Raw genomic sequence first — 12,263 nt, 5'->3', positions numbered from 1 at the left:
GTGTTTCCTTAAAGGTATCCACTGTTAATTCCCAGCCTCAGGGTGACACCTTTATACTGATGCAGCACTTCAAAAAATGATTGCTAGCTAAATAATTGGAGGAGACCCAAGTGCAAGCCATTCACAGGTGTCCCAGGGTCGGAAGAGACACTCTTTCCCAAGTGGGTCTCAGACCAGGTGACATTTGCAGGAATTGTGAAAGCAAAGGCCACTGGAGATGGAATTGCCTAAGCAGAGGGAAGCCACAATAAGGGAAACAAAAAGTTAAGGATACAGTAGGACTAGCAACTGTTAGAATGGCCCATCTGAAGAGCTGCCCAGATACCTGTTACTATATGTCTGGAGACATCACCGGCTGGAAAATCACAATGCTGTTGGACTAAGGGTCTGTAATAAATCTGATCCATGATGAACAGCCAGTGCCGAAATGGCAGAAAATTTATTTTTCAGGAGTTGAATTGGTGACTATTAACCATCAGCTACTGCAAACTGAAGAAACCCAGCTCGCGCTGAACCTGGGTCTGAATACTAAGTAGACTTTTCCTGTCGTCACCAGTATTTCTAGGACTGTTATATAGGGAGTAGATTTAACCTGAGGGCATCACGGGAATTCTTGGGGTGTTAATAGAACAGACTTGTCCATGGACAATATTCAGATGTCCCTGCTGAATGTGGAGCAACTCTTGAAGCCTTAGAGATGTCTCTACCATGCCTATAGTGGGATAGAGATGAACTGCTCCCCGAACAAAGTTGTGGTGAAGACAGGTAATCATTCAATAATACCCACAGCTTCAGTGAACCTGTAGGAGTGTTTGAAGCTACCACTATCCAGTCATGATTGTTGTTTAGCAGACTTCTGTTTCCAGCTGCACCAAACGGGGAGTTCTGGCCAAGAGCAATTAATCTGACTGACCAGGAAGTGCAGCTAGTGAAAAAGAAGTTGATGGGGACAGTGACGTAGCTGGTGTCTCAAAGCCTCTCACAGGGGCAGAGATCAAGAGCTGTGAAGTAGCCCAGTCAGGCATAGAGCTAGGCATTGTCTTGACAAAAGCAGCTGTGGAAGGAAATGAAAGAAAGTGATTAGAACAGCTGATCTTATGATATGCTAGTGTGTTCTCCAGAAATAATGAAGAACTTGGGCGATATGATTGGGTGCAATGTCAGATTGTGTTTAAGCCAAGGAGAGCTCCTGTCGCAGCCCCCATGTCAGATTCCCTTGGTATATGAGGTTGCAGTGAAAAAGATGCTGTTTCAATTCCTCAGAATGCTTTTAAGACTCCTGCATGCACCAGGGATGTTTCAAAGGGTATTAAATGATCTAACCCTCATTTTGAGAACCAAACACATCTTCACATATTTAGATAACTTAATTTGTTTCCATAAAACATGGGAGGAATATCAGAGGAGTGGAAAGGATTCTAAAGCTTTTTAAGGAGTCAGGATTTAAATGTGTGGGAAATATCAGTTTGCAAGGAGCTGCATCACCTTCTTAGGACATGTAGTCAGTGAGAATGGGTTGGAGCCCCAACCTCCGAAACAGAACCTTATAAAGGACTGGAAGGTTCCTACAAACCTGGAGGAGATGCAGCAGTTTGTAGGCCTCTGCAGATTCTATGGGAGATTTGTAAAAAAAATTCACAGCTCAGGCAGCGCCATTACATCAGCTATGAGAAAGCAACTTTTTCTGGATGGAGGAACGTCAAAAAGTCTTTGAGTTGCTGAAGGAAGGACTTCTAATCCATGCTGTGTTTAAATTCCCAGATCCTTTGTTATCCATCTCATCCATTCACAGTATCCTGTGATGCCTCAAAGATTGCTGTTGGACATGCTTGTGAACAAATTGACAAGTCTGATAGGTGCAGACTGGTGGCCTGTAGAGGTCGCAAGATAAATGAGAGGGAAACCAAGTATTCAGCTGCAGTACTGGAGTGTCTGGCTATTGTGGAGACTCAAGGCTTATCGACCCTATTTAGTAGGTATAGAAAGCACAGTGTACACAGACCACAGTGCCCCCTTACAAAGCACAACCCAGAAGGATGCCTGTGGAGATGGATTCACAAACTGTCTACAGGTAGTCTGTGGAAGAGCTAAGAATAGAACCCAGAGCATCTGAGTCCCAGGCCTAGGGCCTTACCCACCGGAGGACCATCATTCTTCTCTTAGTTTGCTGACATAGTTAGTTAATAATAGTCTCAGATAAAATTTTATTACCGTGTTATGTTAATTTAATTTTAAAGACATGTAAGAGTAACCAAATTATATTGTGTAATGACACGTGTTTGCTCTGGCACCAGTGTGCTGTAATCTACATGTGTGGTTATTAGCAATGCATTCAGTCTTACAATCATTTATATGATTTGTTGTAGTTGATTACATCTTGATGGATCCAGCTGAGAGAGAGAGACTCTTTATTGGAAATATCCCACGCTCTTTTCCTCAGAGAGTGATTCGTGCACCAGTCCCATGGCATAATGTTTACCAAGAAATAAAAAGCTGGAATGAAAACCATCTGTTCACAGTGAATCCAATGATGCTTATGTTACAACACCTCTGGTTTACTGAGTAAGATGTCTTGCTTACTGTACATTGGTTAGAGTAATTCTTTGTACCATGATTTATTTGAATGATTTCTTAGTTCTTGCATTGCTGTGTCATCTGGACACAAGACATTTCATTAAAAGCAAGGAACATTGAATCAGCAAGAAACTTATTGTTTCTTTTCATTGTAAGACACCATTTGAGACCCTAGGTACATGCTTGGGTGGTTAATCCTACCTGCTGGTGGGGTTGCTGCAGCTACACTTCTCTTTTTAGCATGCTAGCTCGATCAGTCCCTATGGTAAAACACTCCACCCTTAACTTAGAACTCCTAGTCAAGATTTTCAAAAGTGACTAGTGATTTTGGTGCTTAAATTTTTGGGTTCTCAACTTGACCCCTGAAGGGGCCTGATTTGCAGAGAGTGGACATTCCACTCTTTTGAAAAATCAGACCCCTTTAAGATGTCTCAGGTTGGTGATGCAAAATCACTAGCCACTTCTGAAAATCATGGGCCCCCTTGTGGGGTTATGTCAGATTTGTATGCTATTGCAGCTTTGTTATTTGTATTTAAGTAACATTGCACTTTGTGGTCAGGAATCTAACCTGTTGATTTGTGACTTACAGAACATTGCAAACTGGGATGTGTATCATGTTAGGCACTAAACCTCAGTGTGCAAAAGCTGACCAGATTTTGACTTTTTCTTCCCACAGTTTAGCCAAAATGGACACTTATATCTACTTCTGTTACTGAGCATAGGAAGAGAAGAAACTCTGTCACTCTGCATGTTCATCCTTGGCTGAGTGGAATAATGAATCTGACAATGAAATGAACCAAATCATTTTAGGAAAAAGTAATTGTGATATGAAAAAGGCAAATACAAAATGAAATTCACTCAGCCCTGAAAGTTTGCTGATAGTAAAAATGAATCAGAAATATGTAGGGTAACTTAGGAAAGAAACAAGTTGCATCAGTGAAAAAGAGTATTCACATTTTTAACTACTTATAAGAGCCTCCTGATTGTATCCCATTTAATTTACTTTAAAGTAAATTAATCACAGCTATCTGAGTTATGTTTTATTTTCCAAAGGTTTAGTGACCTAAGATTTGTTCGTACAAAAGAAATGCTATCAGGTGACCTGCCACTGCTGCCCAGTGAATTTGAAGATTTAGTTCGAAGACATTGTATGGAAGCACATGACATTCTTCAGAACAAGTCAGTACTGTATATAAGAATACTAGATGAATAGAATATTCTTAGAGTAGATTTGTACAGGTAACTGCAATGCGGGAATGCACAAAAATGTGAATCTTCATTTGATCCTACAAAACTCAATGTTTGCATGTGAAATTATATAAGTGCTAAGTATTATCACTGACCCATATCCTTCTGTCTTCATGCAAACAAAATTGTTATTTTTTTTTAATGAAACACCCCAGGAAAGCTATGGTAATTTTGCTAGAGTAAGGACAGCATTATGTGGCCCATTATTATATTATCCATAATTATATTACTATCACTAGCTGGATGCACAGAAGAATAGTTTGATGCACAATTTATGGGGTTTTTACTTATCCAAAAGGTATGTGCGCACACTTGCAACTGTGCCCACATTTGAAAAATTGCCTCTAAAATCCAGAATGAAGCCTTATACGTGATCATATTTGTATTACTTTTGATATTAGTAGTATTTACAAACTGTTGGTGTTTTAATTGATCATCCTAAGCTAAACTTGATAGGCCAAATTGTGTAGTGAAGGAGGGAGCACTGCAGAATTTTGTCCTGTAATACTTATGCGCTGTTATTAGAGTATAATACATAAAATATTTAATTTTTTAAAAGACAGTTGAAATCCTGCCCCCATTGATTTCAGAGGAGCCAGATTTCAGATGCAAAGTCCATGATACAGAATTTAGTTGCAGAATAATGATCCCCAGTTCCTACATAAGGGCCCAATCCTGATGTCAGTGAAATGAATCAATGAATGGCTTAATTCCCATTGACTTCAGAGGTGCACAGTTAGTCCCTAAAGGTCTTACCCAAAGCCCATGTCATCAGTGGAATACCTCCCATGGGCTTCAGTGGGTTTTGGATCAGGCTCTATGTCCTGTGGCATTTGCTGTATGGAAAACGTTGAGACAGAGCCAAGGCATTTATCAAGTGACATTGATTGTGTGGCAAGGCTCTCTTACTATGCCTGTTATGTTTTAAACCTGTAGTACTGTCAGCGTTCACAAACTAACCTAGAGAAAGGAAGCCATCTGACTGATGAAAGTTTCCAACCTTTAGGAATGTGGGGCATCCATCCTAACAGGATTTGTTGGCTGCATCAGTCTCTTCTAGAGCTTTTCATCCAGGAATGTGGTGTTTGTTTGTTTTTTTTAAAACAGGCTAATAATCTTGTTTACTTCAATCCATTCAGAATGAATTAAAGAAATAAATCTTGGAGGCCCTGGGATCTTCAGGTGTCTCCTCTGAGCTTCAGAACTTTTTTCTGAAACTGGTAGCATTAGCCTAAGCCATTAGACCTCCCCTATGTGAAGCGTTTGAAATCAGCAGGGCTTGGACTGAAGGTTTTCTTCTGCTCACCGAGGAGTTTGAATGCAGAGCTGGCTGTGAATAGACTAGAAATGTCTTTCTTTGAAAACTGCTTATTTCTATCTTCAGTTCTCCACAAATCCTGCTTGAGCCTTGTACTTTTCAAAAAGTGCACAGGAAAGATACTGAGCAGCTCAGGCTCAGGGGCGTGGTACTCCACAAGTCCCAGAGCCTCCAGTGGTTGAGGTTTTTAAATTCATTAAAAAAAATTAAAAATTAGAGAGGGTCTGGGCTGCTTATTAACAACAAGTGTTAAACGTGGGTGACCCCGACCACACCCACAGGACCACCGCGTTCAGCACTGGTAAAGCTCTAGATCCAGCACAGCACTTGAGCAGGTGCTTAACTTTAACTGCATGTGCAGCCCCCTGAAATGTGAATCAAGACCCAAGGGGAGAGGTAGAGGGACCTGAGTCTTGATACCTGTTGTCAAACACTGGTGTACATTCAGCTGGAGACAGAGCCATATCCTGCCTCTTCTTTCCCACATTCTCTTCCCTTTCTATCTGTCTTCCTTCCCCTTTGTTCTGTCTTTCATTCCTTAGCTCCCTATTCATCTCCCTTTCAGACTGCCTCCTCTGTTCCTATTCTACTGCGGTCACCCAAAAAAGTCCTCCCATCCCTTGGGATGTGTCATGTCACAGACACCTGTATCAGCTCCCCCACCTCCACTGAGGATCCAGGGATAGGCCAGTGGAACTGGTGTCAAGAGCCATGTCACACAGGAGTGCCATGAATTTGCCATCATGGTTTTTATGGGTTTAAATTAAATTTGCTTTTTGGATACTCTAAAAATAATATAATATTTATAAAAATCCAGCTGAGGGGATTGAAAACTGTACCACACTGAAAATTGTCATGCTAGACCAAACTCTAGTTATTTGGTTTTGTGTTGATAGACTAAGCACTATTATTACATGTTGAAGCCAGCACTATGGACCCCCCACCCAAGTAGGCATTCCCAACTCAAGCAATCAATATCTTCAAGGTTTTTGGTCCAACTTTGTTTCATCTTTAGTTAAAGACCAGTCTCTGCTACACAGCTGAGTTTTGCTGATCCCTTGGGTGACTGCTTAGTGCAGGTTTCATTACATACAGCACATTAAGTCTATAGGGTTTTTAAATGTGCTTTGTGTTTTATTGTAGGTGGATCCCAACTTGTGCATCCCTCTTTATTGATCAGAAGGAGAGGTGGCTTCATTTGGCACCCCAGACTGACTATGATTCCCCTAAGCAAATTGAAGAGTATTTTGCTTCTGTTGCAAATCTCATGTCATTACAGCTACGCGAGATGGTTATTAACTCTTTGGAAGACCTCCTGGCATTTTTTATGATACACAAGGTATATGGAATGAAGTGGGCTGCTACCGTTTCTTTTCATTGTGATGTAGAAATAGGAATCTATACATTCTTCAAATCAAATACCTTTTCAGGGGTAAATGCCCAGGATTCCTCCTGCCTTCCAAACTTATGGCCTGATTCTGTAAACCCTTGCCGGTATTCAGTAGGACTTCTTGTGTGATCAAGAGCTATTCACTTGTATAAGAGTCTGCAGGATCAGGACCATAATTAGCTAGTTCTAAAAGTTTTCAGCTATTGATACGAATTGCTGTAGTGTGGCTGTTTAGATAGGCCCTGGTCTAGCAAAGTACTTGAGCACATGTTTAACTTTAAGCATGTAAGTAGTCCCATTGAAGTCAAAAGTGCTAATTCTGTCCCATAAAATCATGTATATGTACAGGCGATAACTACTTATTAATATATGTGGTGCTATGACTCCAGCACATGAGTGCCTATCATTTCTTCCCTTCAGTAACATGGTTGTGTCAATAGTTAAGTATCACTCAGGATCTGCTATAATCCGTTACGCAAAACATTTGTAAATAGCACAAATTTGGCTGGATTGGGGCAAACAGCCACAGAAGCATATTGACAAAGAGTAGAGCTGCACCCGCCTTGTGCTAAGTGCTGCATCTGGATGATGATGATTTATGATTTGTTCTTCGGTAGCTCCTAGATCAGGCCCCCAGATATTGTGCCAAGTTCTGTGCAAACAATTGGGATGCAAACAAAATAAAATAATTAAAAATGATTATCACTCATTAGGGGTTTGATTCTGTGAGGTGGTCAGGGCTCTACTTCCATTGAATCAGTGAGGACTGAGGGTGCTCAGTACCTTGAGAGATCAGGCTCCAGCTCAGGATGAAAATACTCGTGGTGCAGTGTATTAAAAAGATCTCAGTTTATATATGGAATTTTAAGTAATTTTAAATGACTTTTGAGTTGTGCATGTTATACTCAATTAGTTCAGCATTTATTGTTTTTGTGCTTTTTTCCCTTGAGGATGGGAATGACTTTGGAGAACCATATCAAGAAATGCAGTTCTTTGTCCCTCAAATACTAATAATCAAACTCAATGTGGAGGAACCCAAAATTGTGTTTCAGCCACTTTGGAAAGATTGTTGGAATTTAATCTACCACTGCTTCATGGAGATCCTTCAGAGTTCGGAGGGACTTCCGAAGGTACAGGGTAAAAGAAGGGAGATGGGCTGTATTGTGCAGAGAATGCTACATGCAGAATGAAACCTATAAGTCAGCCTTCAGCTAATAAAGTGCTGAGTGTGGTATAAAAACTCCGATTCAGAAGACAAATAGAGTTATGTATCAGTAGCTGGGGAAGCCTTAGTGATTATAGTAGAGAACATAGAAAGGATTCCTGCTCACATCCAAGCTTCTTTATTGCTTTGGTTTGATCTCACATACTGTTCACAAACAAGGAATATGTGTTGTCAAGTGAAAGCTATTCCAACAGTACAAATAATTATTACCTCTGCTCTCTGCTACTTTTCTTACAATAACAGATTTTTCTACAACTATTCTAAGTGGGAACATTATCTTTCATGACAGTTGGAAAAGTGCAAATGATCGGATTATGTTTTCCCATTTATTCCATTCTATTGTATAAAAGTGTCCTCTGGGATTCTTTAATGTTCCTAAATAAAATGTTCATAAAGTCGGCCCAATTTTTAAACATAGGCTCCAACAGAGCATCAGAATCTTGCATTTGAGTGCTCAAATCAGTATTTAGGAATGCAAATGCCAATGCCTAAAAGCATATTGGATGCCACTGAATGCCTGCTCAAGTGTCTAAATATGTGATATTTGAACTCCAGTGACCCAGTTAGTATTTTGAGCTTACTCCTGACTATGGTCCTGTTTCAGCAAAGCATCAAACATATTCCTAAACTGCATGTTTAGTTGCTTTGCTGAAGCAGGGCCAGTGTAGTGCAGGATGCTGTTTCTGCCAGATCACTAGATAGGTAGAATTCTACACTTCTAGCCATGGTGTGAAATGCCCTTGCTTTTCCTGTAGTATGCTGTATTTGTGTTGTGGGGTTCCTTCTAGGTAGAAATGCAACTCTTTCCAGAATTAAAAAAAGATGACCCCACTCTTCGTACAGTGAAAGTGGATGAATCTTTGGTTTCAGAATATGTGAACAAAACTGCCAGGATATTTGACAGCAACATGGTTGGTCCACAGAAGTAAGTTTTTGCTTTTAACTTTGATGCTTATCTGGATCCACCAACATGTTAAAGCAGCGTCAGTGTCATTTTTGCATGTTTACTTCCCATTGCCATGAAATCTAATTTTGGGATCTTGTGTTTGATTTACGTTCTTCTGTGTTTAAGGTACTTAAATGTGTACAAGAAATACAGTGATCTTTTGAACAACAGTGCGGAACAAGACATTACTGATTTTTTGAAGGAAAGCCATTCTCTAGATGATTTCACTAAGGTAACATCTAACAGTATTATTATTACTAATCACTCATACAACAGTCAACATTTACATGGCAGTTTACAGACACAGATCACTACAAGTTTTCCACTCCATGCTTTCTAGTCTAAGGGCATGATTCACCCTTGTAGGTAAAGAGAAGTGGGGACAATTTACATCCCCCCTTGCCTGTAGGGCAATTGTGCCAGGTTATGCTGGGGAGGGCAAAACTATGTTCCATGCAGAGCCCCACTAGAGGAGGCTGTCCAGAATGTGTGCTGATCAGCACATCCTCTCTTTATCCCTCTGCTCCCCTCCTCTTAGCCAAGCCCGCCCGCTTTCTATGCTGCACCTGCTGGGCTGGGACCCTGGCTGAGTGCAGTTTTTGCAGGCAACTTGTGCCATGGCATCCATGTGGACTTTTCATTATTGGGGGCCTCCCACGGAGTTCTGGGGTTGAGAGTGATTTGAGCCCTAAATGGGTAAACATGGATTGTTATTTCTGTTTAAAATATATTATCCACCTGGTGGCTGACAGATAATTCTTTGCCCTCATGTAGCATTTCCCATCTGTAGAGTCTAAGGAAACTAATAGGATTATTCTTTTCCCTTTTGTAGAAGATTGACAGTTTAACAAAACTGAAAAAAGAAATAGCCTTCATGCATGTCACTGTCCCTCTCGCCATGTTCTGCCTGGATGCTTTAAAGCTGAATGAGGAGCTTTGCAATCGGGCCCAAACACTTAAAAATAAGCTGATTGAGTTTGAAGTGGATGAAAACAGGGAGTTAAATAAGAGGTACACATATGTGAGAATGCATTGCTATCACTAGATTTGTGCGTTGATGCTGTATATTAGTGCCTGTGTACATTCCTGAGATAAATTTTATTCATCTTCTGGATTTGTACAGGTATATCCACAGGCTTCTGTAAATTAACACAACATTTCACTGGTTTGCAAGGACTCCATGTTGTGTATGTAAAGTTGACCTGAAATGTTCTTTAAATAAATAATTTTTTTTAAAAACTTCCTGAGTTAGGTTCTACCTGGATAGATCTGAAAATCACAATGAAAATATTTGACAATTATTTCCCTTTTTACTGATTTGCTAGAAGTTAAGTTGAGGGTTCTGTGTTTCCCTGGCAAGAACTAATGCCCACCTAAAGCAGGGTAAGGATCACAGTTCCCTCTTCTGCATATCGAGATGTCCGAGATGTCTTTTGCAAGAAAGACACAGGCCCTGAACTCCAGTTTTAGCCAGCGGAAAGTTTACTTTACAATGAATTTAGCTTTAATCTACTGGTATAATTGTGCTTCGCTTGAAAGAAATCCCTTTTCTCGTGAGTAAATATGGATGGTTACTCTTGGAATTGGGTTGTACTTGAGCTGTCTTGAGTACTGTGCATGTATGGATAACAAAAGTGCTTAGTCCAAACCTGAAACAAGAAAACACATTGCTGGGAAATGATATGTAATGGGTGTCTTTTTTGCTTCTGTATTTTTTCCATTTTTGTCCATGTTCATTTTTTTGGGAGGGTAGTTTGAGGATCTCTGGGTAAATGTTATCTTTTTGCCTAAATTTCATGCAGGATGTGTAGTTCTGTAGATGTCAGGAGAATAAATGAGCTGCTGATTTCTGCACTTAAGGATGCCTCTGTATGTAAGAGTTCAGCTCTTGAAACAGAACATTCTAAATGTGTGGGAGGGAGCAGTTAACTTAGTGTGTTAGCAGTGGCAATTGAATGCCAATTTAACAAGCATTCTACTGTATGGATACTTCAGTCCTTGAAAGAGTGGTAGGATGTTGGAACTGAATGTCCTTAATTATTCCATGTCTGTTATGTGTATTAATGAGAATATCTTGTTTGTAAAGATGCATTAGTATCCTTTGACACGCAATCTGCATTAATGAGATCCTACACCACTCTTCATTAATAATAATCATCATAATTATGTGTCTGCTTACTTTTTTGTTGTAGCATTTGCAATCAATACAACATAATTGCAGACAAAGTCAGTGAGGTGCCTTTGAACACTGAAGAGCTGGTAGAGCTTACGGCATACTTAAAAAAAGCCAGTGAAGTTACTGTTTTTAAACTGAGACGTGAGATCTCTGAAGCAGCCTACAGACTGGAATTCTTGATGGACTATGCTGATCTGCCTTGTATGTTTAAAAATATGGTATAGAAAAGTGTTCCTGGCAAAAATGTGTATATATATGTGTCTGTATACGCGCACATACACACACACACATATATTGTGACAAAGTTCCTCCTCTATCTTGGTGGGTCCTGCGGTTATTAGCAGATTTTCTTGCCTCAGAGATTCACCATGTGGGTTGGGGAACAGCCCAGAAACCTTCCCCTCTGGAAGAACCCACAGTCAAGGTCAATTGGGAGGTTTGGGGGGAACCCAGGCCCACCTTCTACTCCGGGTTCCAGCCCAGGGCCCTGTGGACTGCAGCTGTCTATAGTGCCTCCTGTAACAGCTGCATGACAGCTACAACTCCCTGGGCTACTTCCCCATGGCCTCCTCCAAACACCTTCCTTATTCTCACCACAGGACCTTCCTCCTGGTGTCTGATAACACTTGTACTCCTCAGTCCTCCAGCAGCACACCCTCTCACTCTCAGCTCCTTGTGCCTCTTGCTCCCAGCTCCTCACACTCGCACCACAAACTGAAGTGAGCTCCTTTTTAAAACCCAGGTGCCCTGATTAGCCTGCCTTAATTGATTCTAGCAGCTTCTTCTTAATTGACTCCAGGTGTCCTAATTAGCCTGCCTGCCTTAACTGGTTCTAGCAGGTTCCTGATTACTCTAGTGCAGCCCCTGCTCTGGTCACTCAGGGAACAGAAAACTACTCATCCAGTGACCAGTATATTTGCCCTCTACGGGTATGTCTACACCCAGCCACTAGTTCGGCGGCTGGCAATCGAAGTTCTGGGTTCGACTTATCGCGTCTTGTCTGGACGCGATAAGTCGAACCCGGAAGTGCTCGCCGTCGACTGCGGTACTCCAGCTAGACGAGAGGAGTACCGCGGAGTCGACGGGGGAGCCTGCCTGCCGCGTGTGGACCGAGGTAAGATCGAACTAAGGTACTTCGAACTTCAGCTACGTTATTCACGTAGCTGAAGTTGCGTACCTTAGTTCGATTTGGGGGGTGAGTGTAGACCAAGCCTACCAGACTCCTGTACCCCACCGGTCTGGGTCTGTCACAACCAATTATTATAGTTGGTTGACAAACTATGAGTCTGTTTCTACCTTCATTTATGCCAGTGCTACCCCATAAAAATTAGGGCTTCTATTTATTATTTAACAAAGGAAGCTAGATAAACTGTACAACTTCTACTA

The 12,263-nt window shown here is 41.1% G+C and overlaps 1 protein-coding gene across 1 annotated transcript in view; it reads left to right on the top strand.

Moving 5' to 3' along the window:
• Nucleotides 1-12,263, top strand: part of DNAH3 (dynein axonemal heavy chain 3) — a 117,987-nt gene that overhangs the window by 17,682 nt on the left and 88,042 nt on the right. The window contains exons 8-15 of the mRNA XM_054040941.1: nucleotides 2,367-2,562; nucleotides 3,628-3,753; nucleotides 6,284-6,479; nucleotides 7,481-7,660; nucleotides 8,544-8,680; nucleotides 8,828-8,933; nucleotides 9,534-9,712; nucleotides 10,894-11,078. Of these exons, the coding sequence (XP_053896916.1) occupies nucleotides 2,367-2,562; nucleotides 3,628-3,753; nucleotides 6,284-6,479; nucleotides 7,481-7,660; nucleotides 8,544-8,680; nucleotides 8,828-8,933; nucleotides 9,534-9,712; nucleotides 10,894-11,078 (1,305 nt within the window). The remainder of the gene's footprint in view (nucleotides 1-2,366; nucleotides 2,563-3,627; nucleotides 3,754-6,283; nucleotides 6,480-7,480; nucleotides 7,661-8,543; nucleotides 8,681-8,827; nucleotides 8,934-9,533; nucleotides 9,713-10,893; nucleotides 11,079-12,263) is intronic.

Source organism: Malaclemys terrapin, chromosome 10 (assembly GCF_027887155.1).
Source record: "Malaclemys terrapin pileata isolate rMalTer1 chromosome 10, rMalTer1.hap1, whole genome shotgun sequence".
Taxonomy (NCBI): domain Eukaryota; kingdom Metazoa; phylum Chordata; order Testudines; family Emydidae; genus Malaclemys; species Malaclemys terrapin.
This window is presented reverse-complemented; position numbering and strand designations above follow the sequence as displayed.